Source organism: Panthera pardus, unplaced genomic scaffold, assembly GCF_024362965.1.
Source record: "Panthera pardus isolate Hobbes unplaced genomic scaffold, ASM2436296v1 HiC_scaffold_17, whole genome shotgun sequence".
NCBI classification, from domain to species: domain Eukaryota; kingdom Metazoa; phylum Chordata; class Mammalia; order Carnivora; family Felidae; genus Panthera; species Panthera pardus.
The window spans coordinates 123,817,188-123,839,637 of NW_026526732.1; the positions used below are offsets into that span (position 1 = coordinate 123,817,188).

The 22,450-nt window shown below is 39.8% G+C and overlaps 1 protein-coding gene across 1 annotated transcript in view; it reads right to left on the bottom strand.

The window, feature by feature from the left end:
- SYCP2L (synaptonemal complex protein 2 like) overlaps positions 1–22,450 on the bottom strand; it is a 112,941-nt gene that overhangs the window by 15,554 nt on the left and 74,937 nt on the right. The window contains exons 21-28 of the mRNA XM_053904911.1: positions 20,997–21,144; positions 20,332–20,381; positions 17,844–17,973; positions 16,749–16,822; positions 16,528–16,597; positions 2,727–2,828; positions 1,501–1,607; positions 496–587 (exon numbers count right to left, since the gene is read on the bottom strand). Coding sequence (XP_053760886.1) covers positions 496–587; positions 1,501–1,607; positions 2,727–2,828; positions 16,528–16,597; positions 16,749–16,822; positions 17,844–17,973; positions 20,332–20,381; positions 20,997–21,144 — 773 coding nt within the window. The remainder of the gene's footprint in view (positions 1–495; positions 588–1,500; positions 1,608–2,726; positions 2,829–16,527; positions 16,598–16,748; positions 16,823–17,843; positions 17,974–20,331; positions 20,382–20,996; positions 21,145–22,450) is intronic.

Genomic DNA, 22,450 nt, shown 5'->3' on the forward strand with positions numbered 1-22,450 from the left:
ACTCTGCTTTCCTTCTCTATGAATTTGCCTCTTTTAGGTACCTCCTACAAGTGAAATTGTGTAAGACTGGTCCTTTTGGATCTGGCTTATTTCACTGAGCATAATGTCCTCGAGGTTCATCCATATTGTAGCACGTGTCAGAATTTCATCCCTTAAGGCTGAATAATATTCCACTGCATGTATTTAACACATAGCACTTATCCAGCATTTTTGCATAGATGTCCATGCTTGCTCTGTCTTCACAACCGGATTATAAATTTTTTGAAAAGAGTGTTTTTAGGATCATACAATGGGAGACCATGAAGAGGCTTCAAGAAGGCTTTAACCCGTCATGTTATGAAGGAGGAAGGAGAAACCTAGGAAGGTTAGGTGAGGGAGCAAACCTCACACATGCACTCAAGCTTCGGCTCCTCGTGACCCCAGCACAGTGGTCATGACACAAAAGCTTGTGAGCGATCCCACTTTCACAAACTTGTTCTGAAGCCCAGCACTTACCTGCATTGGTGTATCTGGTTTAAAAGTTGGATTAAGCAATCTGGTGCTTGCTTTGCATTTTTTGAATCAAGCAGACTCCCTTTGTACCTAAGCTAAACCATAACAACAACAGCAAAATGATCACATTTGAGTTAACCATAACTACATAAATTCAGTTCAGGTGTTGCGTGGAAAAGACGTTGCATAGCAAACGTTACTGCTAAACGACTGTGATGAGACACCGTGCTACACACGGTCTATGCATTACCTCAGGTTCAGTGCCAATAAAGAACAATAAGCTAAAATAGGAAAACCTACAGTCTCCCTGTCACAATGTATATTGAATGTTATGAACAAATTGCCATTATAAGTGAGTTTACATTGGTATCGAAGAAAATATAAGACTGTGGAGGCTTCCCATGTTAGTTAAATGAATGTATGTCAGGGTAAGAGATTCTTCCCAAATGTGCAAAGAAATAACTCTTTAGGGATTTAGGAACAATAGGACATCAAAGGAGGGAACTGAAATTCTTCCAGAGTTCATCCTGCAGACAAGATTACGGAATGGCCTACGTGCGCATCGCTCAAAGATACGACACCACTCAGCTGACCATCTACCCAAAGCCCACCTCCGCCCTTATCCCAGACGCCTCTCGCATCCAGACGGTCCCCTGCTCCCCTCTCCTCCCATCTATCATTATGACCGAATCATTGCTTCTGGTAGTTCAGGTGTCTGAGAACACTACCAATGAAACCAAACCATGAGTCTGATTTCCATAGAGGTGCATCTGGTCTCACCGTAGCAAATGCACAGGTAATAGCAGTCTCATAAATACAAGCCATAATTCACAAAGGCACTGAAATCAGTGACCATGGCTAAGGCAAACGTACCTCCCCAAAAGAGTGCGGAGAACCCTCACTCTGGGTTCACATGATTCCTCATGAAGGAGATCAACAGCACTGATGGATAATAGGAACTTGTTAAACTTGTAACAAGCTAGCTTTTCATTTTTAGTGGAAAATTACCTCAGTTTTTCTTCTCAGGTCTCTAGTGAAGGTTTCGAGGGTCGCGATAATAGCAGAACCGTCTGAGTTCTCCGGCGCAACTGCTGGGGACGGAGTGGAAATGCCTTCTGAACAATAAAGAGAGAACATCGGGTAAAACGAACACAGTGCTCGAGGTAGATGTGCTCAGTCTATCAGCTGCTCAGAGGTGGACGGGCAGCTAAGAAGCACAGATACGAGCCGCAGAAGTCCCACGGGGGCCTGGCCGTGACTGCAGCCTGGCCGACTCTGGCCGACAAGGCCAGCTTGATCCGAGAGTCCTCGTCGTGAGCACTTCATGCCGCTTCCCACCGAACCTCACTCAAGTGCTCACCTCCTCCAAACTCTCCCGGAATTTTAAATCAGAGCAACTCTGCCTAAGCAGCAGGCAGAGAGAGGTGTTGTAAGAGGTTTTAAAGAGGATGTGATGGGTGGGACATTTCTGTGGGGGCAACACTGGCATGATGGCTCCTGGACGCCCCAAGTTTTAGGAGGGCTCGCAAGGGCTCCGGCACTATTAAGGGACTGGCAGGTTGTAGCTCATTTCAGCCTCACAAAAGCCACGTCAAATGGGCTCCGTTGTTCCCCATATTGAACAGAGGGATCCAGTAACTTGTGCAAGCTTGTTCTCCATATTGATCCAGTAACTTGTGCAAGCTCACACCAACAGTGCCAGGATTGGAACCCAAAACAAAAGGCTCCAAGAGAGCAAATTGGGAAGACCAGAGGCACCTAACCACCAAACTCTAGTATCTCTGGGCTTCCCAGTTTGCTCTGTTGGAGTCTTTGGTTTTGAAATATGGTGGCCTCACTTACGCAGAAGGCCATCCTTCACTGGGGTAGAGGGGATATCTCTAACACAAAAACCGAGCTAATAGCTACCAACAAAAGCAGAGACCATAATTTTAGGAGCTTTAGGCCCTGAAAATTGCCATCAAGAAGAGTAAAGAGGCAGACATCAACCTGCTAGAAGGACTAGAACATGCTAGAAGTACTTGCTTTGATCTCTAATTTGTGCAACAATTTACTTGTCTTTGAAAGGACAAAATGCTTCAAAATGCTTTGAAAGGACAAAATGCTTGTCTTTGAAAGGCAAAAGCCACTGTGATCTTCAAACCGTAACCCCCTTGGAGTGCGTGCAGGAGCATTCAGTGCTCACAAATCTGTCCCATTCTTGCTTGAATGGCTGGCCGGGCACGTAATGTCACCTGCTAAGCCCGTTTCTTCCGTCACCGAGGAGGGGGATTCCGGAGCATCGCCTTCTTCCAGTTTTGATTGTTTGGACTTAGCGAAACTGCCTCCTGATAGGTCTAAAAGCAAGCACAGCACATTAACGATGGCACCCCCGTTCCTTCTGTCCCAAATTTCATCTCGTCCTCTTCTTACCAGTTAATACCCAACCTTGGTGAGCAGCCAGCGGCACTTGTTCCCTGTGACTCATTACTTACCGGTGACAGCACCAGCATCAAAGCATGACGCGTACTGATGCCAGAAAGAGGACACATGGGAACAGGCACCCCTTCGACGAGCCCTGTAACATTTAGGAACGGTCTGCTTAGCAAGGGACAGGCTGATCCAAATGAAAAGCAGCAGTGGTTAGCATCAAAAACGCTGCCAGGGCTCACGCTGAACGGGGCGGTAGCAAGGTAATCTGAGCAGATGGGCCTTCAGAAGCTCATCAGATGGCCCCGCGGAGCGCGCCACCTGCTGGCGACGCTGGAGCTTTACTGCTGCGCTGAGTGCCGCCTCCTAGAGGAGGTCATCTTGGCTGCTCACTAGCTGACGTGACTCTGAGACCTTCAGCTTCTGAGATGTAAATACAGATCCTCTTTTCAATTTGGCAATTACTCAGTATTTTCTATCCGATGTCCGCTTTCATCCCACACATGACCTTGGCTCCATCTGAGCCCTCCCAGTCTTAGCAGCGGCACCACCCCGGTCAACAGAACCCTAGAATCAGGCTCAACTCCTGTGTTTCCTTACCATCCACGTCTCCTCCATCATCAAGGTCCTGCATACAGAACGAATCCATCCCTCTTTCTACATTCCCACACCATGACGCTGGTCCAAGGCCATCCTCCCCGGAGGACCTCATCAGTCTCATGCCTCCAACGGTATCGCCTCCCAAATCTCTCTCTTCCCTGAGCTCCACGAAGCAGCAACCTTGTGTTTCCGACTGCTTGGTCAACCACTCCATCTCAAAACCCACTCTATTCTATTCTTCCCACCCCAACCGCTTTCTTCCCCACCGTGCACTTAGCCCCGCTTAGCTGTGAAGTCATGTGGCTTTGCCCCTTCTCCTCACTGCTGTTTTTCCCCTCTGAAGTGGAAAAATCCAAATTCATTACTCAATAAATACTGTGTGTAATGAGCTGTACGATATGGTGCTATCGGAGAGAAGCAAAGACACAAGTTTCTCTTTCCGTGCTCTGCTTCTATACATGGTCTCCCTGTGGGGGGGGGGGCCTCAGACACCCCACGCATGTTCTCATCTCAAGGTCTTTGGTTCTTGCTGCTCCTCGGACTTGAATCCTTTCCCTCACGGATCTGCCCTGAGCTTTCCTCTGGGCGACCGACGTAAAGTTTCAGAACAACCCCCCAGCTTTGAAATCTCTTTCCATGTTTTTCCTAGCCTCTATCACAACATAACACAGTGCGTGTTTTACTTTTCTTGTATATTATCTGCCCTCCCCGCCCCTCCTCCCAACACACACACACACTGGAAGGTAAGCTCCACTGAAAGCGGGCATGTTGTCTTTTTTTTTTTTCCCCCATCAGAATAACACTTAGCAAAGTGCCTGGTCTGTAGTAGACACTCAGGAGATATTCATTGAATGCGTAAATAAGCGAATGCCAAAAATATCTAAGTTCCTACAAAAAAAAAAAAAGATGTAAGATACCTTAGGAGTTCCTAAGACGGCAACAGAGGGAGACCCGGAACTCCCTCTTTCATAGACACACACACATTTCCAGAGCAATTCCTTCTAAAGAATGGTGGGCTGACTAAACAGCTTTTGCACAGCAAGAGAGAGGGAGACACAGTAATGAAAGGACTCCCGTCTGCAGTGGGGAGGGAAAGTACTAAGGGAAGGGGAACAGATTTGTCTGCTCCGGGGCACAGAATAAAAGCTGTGGTTTAAAAGGGCAACTAGAATATAAAAGATCTAGCCTTAGGAACCTGCCAAACAGAGGGGGCGCGTAGGGGCTGATCCACTCACTCTGGATCAGAGGGGCTGGTGAGCGCCATGGTTTACGTTCCCCTTCTACCTTGATAGCACAGATGGAAGCAGGGTTGGGCTGCCAGAGCCGACCTACCTCCACACGAGCCGCAGCCCCAGCCCTCCCATCAAGGGGGTGCCAGTGGAGCACACAGCAGACACCCCTGATCAGCAGTCACTACAGCTCTGGCAGTCTCACCAAGACGCAAAACGCCCTGGAACACTCCAGGCCTGAACCACTTCACCTCCAGACAACTTGCCAGGGCACCTCCCTCAACTTCTCCCCCTCACGGAGAGTCCCAAAACCTCCGGGCCCTTGCCTGCTTCGGCTCCGGCTGCCCCAACAGAGTACCTTCTGCGTGGAGGCAGCCAGGACACCCCAGTCTGCACCCACTTCGGTTTCAACTATCCTGCCGGGGTGGCCCTCTACTTACAACGCCTGAGGATGTAGAGAAAAAGGAACCCTCTTGTACTGTTGGTGGGAAGGCAAACTGGTGCAGCCCCTGTGGACAACAGTACGGGAGTTCTTCAAAAAGTTAAAAACAGAACTACCTGATGATCCCGTAATAGCACTATTGGGTATTTACCACCAAAATACAAAAACACTAATTCAAAGGGATACATGCACCCTTATGTTTATAGCCAAATTATGGAATCAACCCAAGTACCCATCAATTGATGAATGGCTAACGAAGAGATGGTGTATACACACACACACACACACACATACACACACACACACACACACACAATGGAATATTAGCCATAAAAAAGATCAGCCATAAAAAAGAATGAAATCTCGCCTTTTGCAATGACATGGATGGAGTTAGAGAATACAATGCTAAGAAAAATAAATCAGGCAGAGAAAGACAAATTTCATATGATTTCACTCATATGTGGAATTTAAGAAACAAAGGAGTAAAGAAAAAAAAAAGAAAGACAAACTAAGAAACAGACTAACTATAGAGAACAAACTGAGGCACCTGGGTAGCTTAGTTGGGTAAGCATCCAGCTGTTGATTTCAGCTCAGGCCATGCTCCCAGGGTCATGGGATTGAGCCCCACCATTAGGAGGCTTTGTGCTCACAACAGACAGCCTGCTTGGGATTCTCTCGCTCCCTCTCTCTCTGCCCTTCCCCTGTTCACATGCACTCTCTCTCAAAATAAATAAACTTTAAAAAAAGGAGAACATCCATAATGTTTATCTCTGTTTATATTGAGCAGTTTGGGTATTACAGGTATAATTATTTTATATTATCTATCAGCAGATTTCTCATCAGATAATTTGAAGGCCAAGAAAAATGAAATGATAAAGTGCTGAAAGAAAAAAACTGCCAACCATGAATACTTGACCTAGAAAAGTTGTCCTTCAGAAAATGGAAAGAGAGATAAAGACACTCCCAGACAATTAAAAGCTAAGGGAGCTTATCACCACAAGATCTGCCCTACAAGAAATGCTGAAAGTAGTTCATCAAGACAAAAATGAAAGGATACTAATTAGTAACATGAGAACATGTGAAAATATGTCACACTTTCAAGTATGTATATAGTCAATATCAGAATACTGTAATATGGTGGTATGTTAATCACTTAACTCTAGTACAAAGAATGAAAATATCGGAAATAACTATACCCATAACGTAATGTGTGCCCAATAGGAACAGAGATAAATTGTGACTACAAAAACATAAAATTTGGGGGAATTTGTATGGAATAAAACTTAAGTTGTTACCAGCTTGAAATAGACTATTAGATACCTCAGACCTTATATGTAAGCCTCATAGTAATGACAAAGCAAAACCTACACAAAAGGGAATATACAAGTATCACCAATTCACAAAAGAGAGGAAGAGATTAACAAAGGAACTACAAAGCAGCCAGAGAACAATAAGATGACATTAGGAATTCCTTACCTATCAATGGCTAAATGTAAATAGACCGATTTAAAAAATGGGCAGAGGATCTGAATACACATTTTTCCAAAGAAGACATCCAGATGGCCAACAGACACATGAAAAGATGCTCAACATCACTCATCATCAGGGAAATGCAAATCAAAACCACAATGAACTATCACCACACCTGTTAGATTGGCTAAAATCGGGGAAACAAGAAACGAGTGTCAACGAGGAGATGGACAAAAAGGAATCCTCATGCACTGTTGGTGAGAATGTAAACTGGTACAGCCACTGTGGAACCAGTATGGAGGTTCCTCAAAACATTAAAAATAGAAATACCATATGATCCAATAATTCCATTACTGAGGGGCATTTACCCAAAGAAAATAAACTGGAAGAGATCTATGTACCCCTATGTTTATTGCAGCATTATTTACAACAGCCAAGAAATGAAAGCAACCTAAGTGTCCATCAATAGACAAATGGATAAGGAAGGTGCGAGGTGTGTGTATATTATATGTGGAATTTAAGAAACACGGCAGATGAACATAGGGGAAGGGAAGCAAAGATAAGATAAAAACAGAGGGAGACAAACCATAAGAGACTCTTAAATAGAACAAACTGAGGGTTTCTGGAGGGGTCGGGGGATGGGTTAAATGGGTGATGGGCATTAAGGAGGGCACTTGTGGGGATGAACACTGGGTGTTATATGTAAGTGATGAATCACTAAATTCTACTCCTGAAATCATTATTACACTATATGTTAGCTAATTTGGATTTAAATTAAAAAATAAAAAATAAAATATATAAAGAAGTTATAAAACTCAACACCCACCCAAACATATAATCCAATTAAAAATGGGCAGAAGAAATGAGCTGAGAAGGACTCCTGGCACTCAGCCAGCAAGGAAATAGAAGACCAAATCCTCCAGCTATGTGGAACTGAATTCAGCCAACAACCTGAATGAGCTTTCGAGTGGATTTTCCTCCAGAACCTCATCCTCTGGCACCTTGTTCGGCCTTGGGAAACCCAGAGCAGAGAACCCCAAGCAGCCCCCGCCCTCCTGATCTACAGAACTGTAAGATAATAGATCTGTATGGTTCCAAGCATGTATTTGATCTGAGTTGTTTTAAGTTTGTGGTAACTTGTTATGGTAGCAATAAAAACCTTATATGTAGAAGACTAAAAAAAAAAAAAAATTTAAATAGGCCAAAGAAATGAACAGATATTTCTCTGAAGAAATACAGATGGCCAACACACACATGAGAGATTCTCAACATTACTCATCAGAGAAATGCAAATCGAAACTACAATGAGGTATCACCTAACACCTGTCAGAATCGCTAAAATCAATAACACAAGAAACAAGTGTTGGCGAAGATATGGAGAAAAAGGAACCCTCTTGCACTGTTGGTGGGAACACAAATTGGTGCTGCCACTATGGAAAACAGTATGGTGGTTCCCCCAAAAGTTATAAATACATACATACATACATACATACAAACATACATACATATATACATAAATAAAAGGGAGGCCTGGGTGGTTAAGTCAGTTGAGTGCCCGACTCTTGATTTCGGCTCAGGTCATGTTCCCAGAGTCGTGGGATCAAGCCCCACATCAGGCTCTGCACTGAGCATGAAACCTGCTTGGGATTCTATCTCTCTTTCCTTCTGCCCCTCTCCCCTGATTGCATACACTCTCTAAAATAAAATAATAATAGTTAAAAATAGAGCTACCCTACAATCCAGTAACCACACTACTGGGTATTTGTGAAAAAATACAGAAACACTAATTCAAAAGGGGTACATGCAAAAAAAAAAAAGAGAGAGAGAGAGAGAGAAGGCCAAATGAAGAAATCTACTCTTAACTATAGAGAACAAACACGGTGGCCAGAGGGGAGGTGGGTAGGGGGATGCGTGAAATGGGTGATGGTGATTAAGGCGTGCACTTGTCACGATGAGCACTGGGGAATGTATAGAAGTGTTGAATCACTATATTGTACATGTGAAACTAACATAACACTGTATGTTAACTACAGGAATTTAAAATAAAAAAGTTCTATTAAACACTTTTGATTAAAAAATAAAATGTAAATCATATCAAATGTCATTTTCAACTATAATGGTATAAAACTAGAAATCAATTACATCAAATAAGGAAAAAATAGAAAAAACAAACACATAGAAGCTAATAACATGCTATTAAACAACCAATGGGTCCATATAGAAATCAAAGAAAAATTCAAATAATGCTTGGCAACAAATAAAAATGAAAACACAAGGATCTAAAATTTTTGCATTGCAGCAAAAGCAGTTCTAAAGGGGAAGTTTATAGTGACGTAGATCTACCTAAAAAAACAACAAAAATCTCAAATAAAGAGTGAAAGATTACACCTAAAGATACTAGAAAAAATAAAGACCGAAGTAAACAGAAAAGGAAGATTAGAGCAAATATAAATGAAGTACAAGCAAAATTTAAAAACTCATTGAAACCTAGAATTGGTTCCTTGAAAAGACAAACAAATTGATAAACTGTGAGCAAGACACATCAAAAAACTTGAAAAATATGAAAAAAAAAACCCTACTGATACCACAGAGATTAAAACAAATTATAAAGGAATACTATAAAAGGTTCTATGAAAACAAATTGGGCAAACCAGGAGATGGGTAATGCCCAGAAATATAAAATTGAGCAAAATTGAGTAAGGAAGAGAGAAAATCTGAAGAGATTGATTACAAGTAAGGAGATCAAATAAGTAGCCCGAAACTTCCCAACTAGCTAAACTTTATGACTACATGACTTTACTGGTAAACTCTATCAAAGAATATTAATCCTTGAGGTTGGCTCAGTAGGTTAAGCACCGGACTCCTGATTTCAGCTCAGGTCATGATCTCACTATTGTGAGACTGAGCTCCATATTGGACTCTGAGCTGAGCAGGAAGCCTCCCTGGGATTCTCTCTCTGCCTCTCTCTCTCTCTCTCTCTCTCTCTCTCTGCTCCTCTCTTGATTGCGGTCTCTCCCTCTCTCTCAAAATAAACAAACATTTGGAAAAGGAAAGAATATAAATCCTCCTCTCAAACACTTCCCCCAAAACAGAAGAGGAGAGCACATTTCCAAATTCATTTTATGAGGCCAGTGCTACTATAATATCAAAACCAGAAAAAGAGGCCACAAGAAAATTATAGGCCAGTGTACTTGATGAACATAGATGCAAAACTCCTTAACATCATATTACCAAACTGCATTTACCAACTCATTAAAATGATGGTCATGATCAAGCACGATTTATTCCGGGGATGCAACAGTTCAATATCTGCAAACCAACAGGATACGTAACATTCACAAGAGGAAGGATCAAAACCATATGGTCATCTCAACAGGTGCAGAAAAAGCATTTGACAAAATACAACATCCATTCATGTTAAAAAGTCTCAACAAAGTTAGTTTGGAGGAACATACCTCACATCACAAAGGCCGGTCATGAAAAACCCACTGTTAACATCACACTCAATGGTGAAAAAGTGAACACTTTTTCTCTAAGATCAGGAATAAGACATGGATGTCTACTCCTACCACTTTCATTCAACCCCGCACTGGAAGCCCTAGCAGTCACGACTGACAAGGAAAAGAAATAAAAACCTCCATACTGGTAAGGAATAAAACTCTACTCACAGATGGCATCAAAGATACTAGGTATATAGAAAACCCAACAAAACCTCTACCAAATATGCTCAGAATGATTAGATTTAGCACAGTTTCCAGAGATGGAATATATACAAATCTTCTGCATTTATTATACACTCATAAAGTAGAAGAGAAATTAATAAATCAATCCCATCTATAATTATACCACAAAGAACTTACCTAGTAAAACAAATGTAACCAAGGAGGTGAAAGACCTGTACACTGAGAACTGTAAGACATCGATGGAAGAAATTAAAGACAACATAAATGCCAAGATATGCCATGTTCATGGACTGGAAGAATTAATATTTGTTAAAATGTCCATACTACCCAAAGCAATCTATAGATTCAGTGTAATCCCTATCCACACGGCAACAGCATTGTTCACACATCTCAGAACAAATAATCCTAAAGTTGATGATATGGAACCACGCAAGACTGCAAAGCCAAAGCAATCATGAGAAAGAAGAACAAAACTGGAGGTATCACAAGGTACAAATCACTATCTTTAAGAGATACTTTTACTCTCATGTTCACTGCAGCATTATTAACAATAGCCAAGACATGAAAATAATGAAAGTGTCCATTAGCAGATGAATGGACAAGGAATATGTGGCATATATACACTATGGGATATCATTCAGTGATTAAAAGATGGAAATCCTGGCATTTGTGACAATATGGTTGGACCTGAAGGCACTATGCTAAGTAAGCCAGATAGAGAAAGTATTGTATGATCTCTATCGCTATATGATGATGCATGTATAATCTAAAAAACCGAACTCCTCAGAAGATGAATTGTTGGTTTCCAATAGTGGGGGTAGGGAGGAAATGGATGAAGTTGGTCAAATGAGGTTATAAGATGAATACGTTTGGGGAATGTAATGTATAGCATGATGACTACAGTTAGCAATACTGTATTGAATATTTGAAAGTAGCTAAAAGAGTAGATCTTAAAAAAATTCTCACACACAAACTATTTGAAGTAACCTATGTATTGACCTTATTGTGGTAATCCTTTTGCAACAAATACATATATCATATTGTATACCTTATTCATTATTTGTCAATTAAATCTCAATAAAGCTGGAAAATAAAATTTATAGAAGCATAAAAGTTCCTTGAACAACTATGTCAACCTTAAAGAAGAGTCAAGAGGATCAACTCTCCCTATTAGACAGCAAGATGTGCTATGAAAGTAGAGTAAGAAAAAAAGATAGTATTAGTGTGATAATCCAGACAGACCTGTGAAACGCTAAAGAGCTCCCAGAGATTGACCTACATTTATATGGGAACTTAATATTTGACAGAAAGCATTTTAACAGCAGGGGAACAAAAAAAATTATTTAGAGGTGACACAAAAGACTTAAAATCACTAAATGATTTTAACATCTGGATCATTACTAAAGCCATATGAAACTAAGAAATCCACCTGGATAAGAGATTTCAGTGTGTAAGACAGAAGTCTAAAATTAAAAGAAAATTAAAAGAGTATCTTGGTTATCTAGGGAAACAGATAAGCATTACCAAAGGGGGGAAAAAAAGCAAACAAACCCAAATAATTGGGTTAAAGTTGAGCAATCCTGCCCTGTAAAGAAACTTAACACAATTTTAGTAGGCAGACAATAGACTGGAAGATGTTTGCAATACTACAAACAGATACAAAAAGATAAAGCAAAAGAGATTGACATCTAGAATATTCAAGCAGCTACTTTAAAAAAAGACAAGACAGAAACCTCAATGAAAAAGAGTGCAAGAGATATCAAAAGGAATTTACAGAAGAAGAAACCCCAAAGACACACAAGCATATAAAGAGATATCTAGCTTAGTTATCAGAGAAACGGAAATGTAAAACAATGAAATATCAGGTTGCCCTATTAGACTGACAAAACTTGGAAAGCTGCGTAATGCCAACTATTAGTGGGGGTACAGAAATTTAGAAACACTTTGCACTTCTTGTGGGAATTTATAATCATACCATTCAGGAGAGCAATTAATCTCATTAGGGTGCATAAGAAGATACACATAATGGTGTCCATTACTTTTGGTGATGACATGGAATTAAAAGTCATTGGTATCCATTACTGAGAGAGGATAGGCAAAGTGTAGTAGATACATAACAGGAGTACTAGAGCAATGAATATAGATCTTAAAAACTGCTGAGTAAAATAAGAAATGAGATATAACAATACTATTTACATAAAATTACATGCATTTACTTTACTATTTTATAAGAACATATATAAACAAAAGTTGAGTATTAAACATTTTACAAGGTGAGGGAAATGGGGAGATATTGGTCAAAGGGTACAAACTTCCAATGATAAGATTAAGAAATTCCGGGGATCTAACGTACAGCATGGTGATTTTAGTTAGCAATATACAGCATGGCGATCTCAGGTCAGATTTTAGTGTTATATACTTGAAAGTTGGTAAGAGAGTAGGTCTTAATTGTTCTCACCACAAAAAAGAAAATGGTAAATGCTCTGACGGTAATCATTTTCCAATATGTAAGTGTATCAAATCAATGTGTATTCTACCCAGTGAAAATTCATTCAAGAATAAGAGTCATTTTCATACAAGCAAAAATTGAAACATTCATTCCTACAAGCAGACCTTCACAAAAGATGTATTTTAGGCAGAAAGAGGTCCCCAAAAATGTGGAAGTGTAAGACACAGGAAAAATGTAAGCAAAATGGTAAATATATAGGTGTATAAACATGGACATTACTACATAAAACAATATCTTAAGGTTTAAAATTAAAATAAAGGACACTACCACATGTTGTGGTTGGGGCAGGCTAATGGGATTCAAGAGTCTTAAGTTCCTATACATAATCTAGGAGGAAAATAATGTTATTGATTAGACTTTAAAAAGTTATGTATGTTATGATTTCTAAGTTAACCAGTAAATGAAAAGAAATAGAGTATATAAATGATTAGAAGGAGAAATAGAATTAAGAATAAAATACATAAAATGCTTAAGCAAAATGAGAAACACTTAAGCAAAATAATATGAGAAACAAAACAAAATGTTTGGGTCACACAGAAAGTATAAAATAAATTGGTAGATACAACCCAAATACAGGAGTATTACATTAAATGTAAATGGACTAAATACTCCAGTAAAAAGACTTACTATTATATGAGGTCAGGGGGAATCCAATTATAGGCTGTTTACAAATGATATCTGTAACATGAGGATATATATGTTAAACATAAAAGGATAAAAAACTTATACCATGCCAATGCTTAACAAAAGAAAGAAACTTCAAGACAAAAACATTACTGAAGATAAAGGCAGTCACTTTGTAATAATAAAAATTTCAGTATATTATGTGGATACACCATTTTATATTCATAACAACCTAAATATATTTTATACAAAGCAAAATTGAACAGAACCAGAAAGAGAAATTGGTGAGTCCACAAACATAATGAGAGGTTTTGATGTACTACTCTCAACAACTGATAGAACAATTAGACTGAAAAAAATTAGTAAGAATATAAAATTTGAAGAACATAGTTAAGAAAAGTGACTTAATGGATATACATTTGTATAGACATTACAGTAACTGTGAAATATACTCTCTTAACAAGTTAGCTTTTTAAAAAGGTTGACATATACTGTGTCAGAAAGTATATCTCAAAATTTCAAAGGATTAAGTTATACAGACTCTAGTCACAATGTGTCCTCTAGCCACAATGCAAACAAACCAGAAAAGAGTAACAGAATCATAGCTAAAAGAAAATCCCCTACCATTGTGAATTAGGAAATACACATCCAGAGCACCTGGGTGGCTCAATCGGTTAAAACATCTGACTCCTGATTTCAATTCAGGTCATGACCCCACAGTTTGTGATTAGAGCCTGAGTCAGACTCCGCACTGACAACATGGAGACTGCTTAGGATTTTCTCTCTCCCTCTCTCTTTGCCCCTCCCCTGCTCACGTACATTCTTTCTCTCTCTGTCTCAAAATAAATAAACTTAAAAAGAAAAAAAAAAAAGAAAAGAAATACATTCCCAGGTAATCTTTGGGTCAAAGAAAAAAATTTTAAAAATAGAAAATACTTCAAAGTGATAATGTATGTTACAATGTGTGGCACTCACCTATAATGATAAGAAATGTACATCATTAAAAATATAGAACGTAGGAAATCATGTATGAGACTATCTTTGACTTTTTGGTAGGGAAGAATTTCTCAAGACTAAAAAGTGCTAACCATAGAGAAAAGATTAATAAATTAGAATTCATCAAAATTAAAAACTTTATCCAAAAAACCAGCCATAAAAACCTACAGTGAGAGCATCACAAAAAGAGAAGGTGCAAACCACATAGTGGAAGAAGACATTTACAAGACCTATAACCAAGTCCTCAACATACGAAGAGTTCCTAGGAAGAGATCTAAAAAGACCATCCTTTAGACAAGTGGGCAAGACATTTTAGACACTACACAAAAGAGGAAATTCAAATGGCTAACATACAAGATGATGCTTAATCTTATTCGGGGATATTCAAATGAAAACTTCAACGTGTGTACACACATAAACACACACACAGAAATTTTAAAATCCCAAGGGTTGGGTAACATGAAGCAACACAACTCTCGTACACAGCTGATGAGAAAGCAAATTGATACAACCAGTTTGGAAAACAGGTTTGGCACATCTTCAATAGTTGAAGATATATAAACTCTGTGGTCTACCAATTTTTTTCCTAAAAATATACCTAGAGAACATTTTACACATAGGTACCAGGAGAAACGTGTGCAATTCTGCACGGTGGCATTATTTATAAACAACCCAAACTGCAAACAATCCAAATGTCCCACCACCCTAGGACAGATAAAATATGTTCTATTCATATAACTGAATGTTATGCTGTGATTAAAATGAATACGCTTTCACCCACACCCATCAGCATGAATAGATTTTACAAATGATATTGACCAGAAGCAGACCACATGAAATTTACACAGTATGACGCCACTGGTTTGTATTGTATGTGAGATAAAACTACACTACATATTATTTAGGGATGCATACCAAGAAAGAATAATAAAGAAAAGCAACAGAAACCTTTTCACGAAAGTCAGGACTGTCATGATCTCTTCAAGGGATGGAGGGAAGTAACAGAACATGATCCAGTGTGGAAGGATGCTAGGTCAGCGACAATATTCTAGTTCTCGCTCTGGGTTGTGGTTACACACATGTTCGCTTTAGAACCATTCTTTAAACTGTGCACATATTTTCCATTCTCTTCTGAAGGTAGGATATTTATCACAATGTAGAAATGAAAAAAAAAGAAAAGCACTGGAATCCAACACAAAATTAAGGCTAATGGGCTCCCATGAAGGGGGAAAGGGCAGGGATGGATTTGGGGTGGCGCCTAGCAAGATTGTGAGACAGTAATGTTCTTTTTCTTAACCCGGATGTTGATTCACAGATGTTTGTTGTGTTGACATACCGCACATAATAGATGCTACATATAATATATAGCCATTTGAATCTTCCAGATACCTCATTTAAAATGTAAAGAGAAAACAAACTATTCAGGAACATCATCAAGAGTGGCTAGGTGATGGGCACCTGGGTGGCTTGGTCGGTTAAGCGTCCGACTTCGGCTCAGGTCATGATCTCATAGTCCGTGAGTTCGAGCCCCGCGTCGGGCTCTGTGCTGACAGCTCAGAGCCTGGAGCCTGTTTCAGATTCTGTGTCTCCCTCTCTCTCTGCCCCTCCCCTGTTCATGCTCTGTCTCTCTCTGTCTTAAAAATAAATAAACGTTAAAAAAAATAAAAAAAAAAAAAAGAGTGGCTAGGTGCTATCCTAATTCACAGCACTGTGAACAGGCCTGCCTGAAAACCTTATCGTAAACTGTAAGTGACCAACTCACTTGGGAGTGGAAAGAAGCCCTGGACCAGATCCTTGGCAAAGTGCCCCCACTGAGGCCTCCTTTGAGGCTGGAGAAGAGGTAGCTGGCCCCGAGCTATATGCTTCTTGAAACTTCTTGGTCCTGAACAAACCACCCGCCGCCCCCAGTCTCTCCTTGACCTTCATGCACTTTTTGAGCAGGTAAGCAGATCACAGTGCTCTCTCCAACACTCTGTAGAGTGATTTTTCTTTGCTGCAATTAGAATAACAATCCAGCCTATCAAAAGCAAATTAATTTTGCTTTATTCTGCAAAGATTTTAGTGTTCTCTCACCTCTGTCTTCCAAGTTTTGCAGCTTATGTTTGAACCCGGTACTTTTCGTCAACGATTCTTGGTCCACCATCTCAAAAAAAAAAAAAAAAAAAGAAAAGGCCATAAATGTCTATTAAAATAAGAAACAAATGGTGCTACATCATCCCTTAAGAAGGAATAAGTACATTATGCAAGTATAATATTAGTTCTGGAAAACCAGTTGAATAACAATTAAATAGTACCTTAGATACATTTTCTTCAACTTCTGAGTGTTCCAAGGAAGACAGATCGCTCAGTGGGTGGGGACTTTGAAGTTCTGAGTGTTAGAACAGTTTCAAGGGAATGAACAAGCTTAGAAGCAACGTCAGGTAATAAACTTCAGTCTCTATATTAAATATGACCATCCAAAAAATGGTACTAAATGAAAACAAGCAAACAAAAAAAACTTGCACCTTTCAGGGCATGTATGGTTATTAGGTTTGTAGATCTGTAGATAAAATCAAGGGCCTCAACTAAATCAGCCCCTTTCACAGCTGCCCACCACCTGGCCCCAAATATACAGGCAAGGCTCCTGCTACCTCAAGTTTGTGACCTTTCTTCCTCCTCTCATAGTTCCACTTCCTTCTTTCCTCTTACTCTCTAACAGTATATTTTTCTTTTTCTCTTCTCCTTACTCCTTTCCTCCCGGTGGCGGCCAAGCTAAGAGGTTGTCAGTCACGTCCTTACGGACCGCTATCATGTGCTTGGCAACGTGCTAAGCTGCAGAATTGATCAAGCAGAACAAACCAAAATCCCTAGCCTTACAAAAGATGTGAATACTTTTTCATAAAATACAGTGGAGGTTAAGATACACCTAGCGGAACAAAGGTTGGCAAACTCTGGCCCCTCAGGTCAAATCCAGTCTACCACCTGGTTTTATAAAGTTTTATGGAAACACAGCCATGCCTGTTGGTTTACATCTTGTCTGTGGTTCATCTGGGGCTACAACTGCCGAGTTGAATAGTTGCAACAGAAACTATAGGGGCCAAAAAGCAAAAAAAAAAAAAAAAAAAAAAAAAAAAAAAAAAAATTACTATCTGGTTCTTTACAGAAAAAGTCTACCAATCCCTGTTATAAGTCATCACCTGAGTTTTCGTGCTTCTTTAAAGATGAACACAAGCTAATCTCAAATGTTAAAGCAAAATTAAAATATCCTCTATTTTTTGCTAATGAGGAAATTAAAGAAAAGATAGTATTCATACTTTTAACAGATATTCAAAAAAATTTTTTGTTTAGTTCTAAGTATTTTTCCTAAAATATAAGTTTTTTTCTATGCAAATCAACAGAAAATCAGGTACCTGCTTTCTGGGCAGAATCTTCAGGAGTTAAAAGGGCAGAACTACTCTGAAATTTTGCTCCAGAAATTTTTGGAGGTATGGAATTATTTTGCTTGGAGGTATCTTTCCATAGCGGTATTAGAAGTTTAGCCTAAAATATAGTACCTTTTTAAGAGTGTTAACATTCATAACCCCTCAAAATAGTTTTTAGAAATTCCAATACATTTCTAATAACCTTTAACATAATTTAGGGGGCACCTGGGTCATGATCTCATGGTTTGTGGGTTCAAGCCCCGTGTTGGGCTCTGTGCTGGCAGTGTGGAGCCTGCTTGGGATTCTCTCTCTCTCCTTCTCTCTTTACCCGTTTCCCCACTTGCTCACTCGCTCTCTCTCAAAATATATAAACAAACTAAAAAATAAAAAAAAAAATTAAATGCTTTAAGTATTGGATTTTCTCCATTTGAAAATAAACACTAAGACCATAAGATCCTAGAATTGGAAGCACATGGTCATATATCAATTCATAATTCTAACTCAAAGATAACTCTAATCAAAGTTCTCAAAGTAGGGAACACAGCATCGGCAGCACCCCAGAACTTGACAGAAATGCAAATTCCAGAGCCCCATCTATTATTTACTCAGTCAGCAACAATGGGATGGAACCTAGCAATCTGCATTTAAACAAGCCTTCTTGGTCATTCTGATGATCCCTGCAGTTTGAGAACCACGTCTTATAAATAAAGTTTTATTGAAACGCAACACGCCCATTGCTTTAGGTATTGTTCATGGCTGCTTTCACGCTACAGTGGAAGAGATGTATAGTCACCACAGAAAATATTTACAATCTTCTGTGCCTAGAATGTTAACAATATTTACATCTAACCCTTCACAGAAAAAGTTTGCTGATTCCTGCCCTAAATTATCCTCTTGTACCCCAATACAGAGAAATGAATTTTGGATGCTAATATTTGTACAAACTCAGTAATGCCCTTGCCGGAAAATAAACAGACTTCCTGTCAGTTGCAGAGCTTAAATGTATGGATTCTCAAAGCTTTGATGTTTGGGGTTATTTCAAACAAAAGCTGTATGTACTTTAAATTTTTCTTTTGGCCTATTGCTAACGGATAACTCCTATTAGTTTGAACTATTCAAACAAATATTTAGGTCCTCACTCTGGCTCACAGGTTTAAACTATAAACTATCTTTGTCGGTATAGAACAGGACAGTCCCTTAGATTCACAGAGGACAGCGGATGGAAGGGGGCAGGTGGGGACAGATAACTAGCTGTGATGGGAGTACTAAGCACATTATATTTCTGCACGGGTGGGCAGGGTGCTGCTGATGCCCTGAGAATCCCAGAAGCCGCCCCCTTAGAAAACTCACATACGTGGCACTATATCTATAGCCTATATAGTTCATTTGACAAAGAACAAAAACCAACTATTTAGAGGAGTAATTCAGCTAGGAACAGGAAAAATTGGCTTTGAATTTGTCTGGACAACACTAGTGTCCAATTTTTTTTTTTTAACGTTTATTTATTCTTAGACAAAGCATGAGCGGGGGAGGGGCAGAGAAAGAAGGAGACACAGATTCTGGGGCAGGCTCCAGGCTCTGGGCTGTCAGCACAGAACCTAATGCAGGGCTCAAACTCACGAACTGCGAGATCATGACCTGAGCTGAAGCCAGATGCTTCACTGACTGAGCCACCCACATGCCCCAGTGTCCAATATTTTTAACTATGTTATTTTGTTATTTTTTTAATGTTTATTTTTGAGAGAAAGAAAGAGAGACAGAGTGTGAGAGGGGTGGCAGGGAGGGGAGGAGCAGAGAGAGGGAGACACAGAATCAGAAGCAGGCTCCAGGCTCCAAGCTGTCAGCACAGAGCCCGACACGGGGCTGGAACTCACAAGCTGTGAGATCATGACCTGAGCCGAAGTCAGACGCTTAACCGACTGAGCCACCCGGGTGCCCCCTTAACTATGTTACTTTAAAACAAGAATAACCAAAGTGAATTCAGAAACTCTGAGGGTTTATTCAATATTTATGTAAGCCTGAAGTCATTTCAACCACTTACAAAGATTTAAATGTTTAAGTCATTAAAAGCTTTAGAAATAACAGGTCAGCCAACTGAAAACCAAGGGAAGAATTAAACCAAGAAGTTTATTTCAAAGTGTTAATTCAGAGAGCGTATATTTACAGGAAGTCAGGATAGCCCAGATTTTAGCATCATTCGTAATAAACATCTTTCAACAAATTTGGCAACAATGAAGAAAGATCCTTAACTGTTTACCCAAGATTCACACTAAATAACCATTTATAAGACCTTGCAATTTCTATTGACAGCGATTTATGTACCAACAAACTACTGGTTATTCTCCTATTCCTGAAAGAAGTTTTTTTTTTTTTTTTTTTTTTTTTGAGAAATAAATGACATTTAACCCTAAACAGATTGAACTGTCTCATGCTAATGCCCTAGGGGCACATGACAGCCCAGATCAAATTTACTTACTTCGTCCTTCTCATGGTCACCGCCGCTGCTGGGAGGGGAAAATGGCAAAACTAAAAGAAAAGAAGTGTACAATGGGGAAGTTTGCCTATGAGACATACAAAAATTCATTTCTCCCTCTCTCCCAGTTATACATGCCCATACTAGAAGTAATTCCCACATCCTGAAGCTCACTCACATGTGTAGCTCTTAAGATCCCTTTCTAATATCCACCTTGTTCCTGAGACCTCACCCCCTGACATGAATTTTATGCTCCAGACCCTACCTCTGATGCTGTCCTCACGTCAATTTGTCCTCATAATTTTACCTCATTTAAAACATTTCCTCTTCTGCACACCTGAGTGCTGGTCTTTCCCAAGGATTAGCTCAAATCCCGCCTGCCTCTTCCTTGAAGCTTCTCCTAGCTCCTTCTTCTAGCTCATGTTAGATGATCCTTATCTGAACTCCTACTCCATTTATCTGTAGCTCATATTTAATTATCGGTCAATTCTACATTCTCTCGTATGGTTTCGTGTACGTACGTGTTGGCCTTTCCAACGTAATCGTAGCAGGGAAGGGAGGGCACGTAATCAGTTTATCTTTGGTACCCTCCCTCCTTCCGTCACATAACTGAAAAATGCCTGATTTATTTGAAAAACGACTTGAAAGAAGACACGGACCAAACTCACTTCTCACGCTACTTCTAATTCTTGTCTTTTTCCTCCCGGAATACGGTCTTAGGGATTTCCTTTTTTGGTTACTGGTCCAAGATCGTTCACTGGTCCCAGTACTTGAATCCTGATCACTCTCTGAGAAGAGGTGTTTCCTGTAATTAAACTTTCACAAGCACAGATGAGAAATGAGCCCTATTCACAGGGTGTTAGTGTCCTTTACGTACAATTAAACATATCGCTACAGGGTCAGACAATAGACCAGTAACTCTTTCTAGAAGACTGCGCTCTCCTGTAGTATAAAGGCAGAGAAGTAAGGAGAGGGGAGAAAAAGAACAGGTTTCATCAGTCAGTTCTCAACCAAACTGCTGTTGTGAGGGATGGGAGTCCTCTCTCATCAAAAATAGTTGTAACTGAAGAGACCATAGGTGACTGTTCAGAAGCTAACATACCTGAATATCATCCCAACACTTTTAACTTCAAAATATTATTGCAAGTGACAGAAGAATTTATAAAAATACTTTTTGCAATGATAAGCATGTCATTTAGAGTAACTAAAGTCAAACAAGGGAGTAATTTCTATTTAAACCTCAAAGTATTTTTGAAAGTAAGACTAGCCTGGGGCGCCTGGGTGGCTCAGTTGGTTAAGCATCGAACCAGTTCAGGTCATGATCTCATGGTCCGTGAGTTCAAGCCCTGGGGCCGGGCTCTGTGCTGACAGCTCAGAGCCTGGAGCCTGCTTCAGATTCTGTGTCTCCTTCTCCGCCCCTCCCCTGCTCATACTCTGTCTCAAAAATAAATAAACAATAAAAAATTTTTAAAAAACAAGAGCAAGCATTCCTTCATTTCGTGCACAGAATTAAAAAAACCATGCGGCAAGGCTTGGCCAGTTTCTTTAGTTTATGTAAAAAGGTATTGTTATTCACAAAACAAAAATCTAGAGCAGTAGCTCTTAAATTTGGCTGCATGTTACAATCGTGGGGGTGGGAGAGCTTTAAAAATTTCCAGGGCCTAAACATCACCCTAGATCAGTTAAGTCAGAATCTTTGGGGGAAGGGACCCAGGCTCCAATAGTCTCATCAGCTTTCCTAGCGTGTTTCCAGTTCAAAGACAGAGCAGCAGAGAGTGAGGACCATTGCTAAAAGCAAGCCAGATGGAGACTTAACTTGATGAAAGCCCATGATCTCAATTAAAAAAATTTCATTTAATGTTCATTATAGAGTTTTTAAAATGCACTGACTATGGACTTGGAGCAGTGTGCTTCCTAAAGTGAGAGGCACACAGAAAGGGTGTAAGTTGGTGCAAATAGGAATGAAAAAAAACCACGTTATGGACTCACAGTAAATAATTTCTTTTCAGTTCATTAACACTTCTGATTCGATTCACGATAAATCACAGGTGCTAGGGGGTCCTTAACACTTTTCTTCTACTTAATCTTTTTTAACAAAGCAAGAACGGACTTTCGTTTTAAA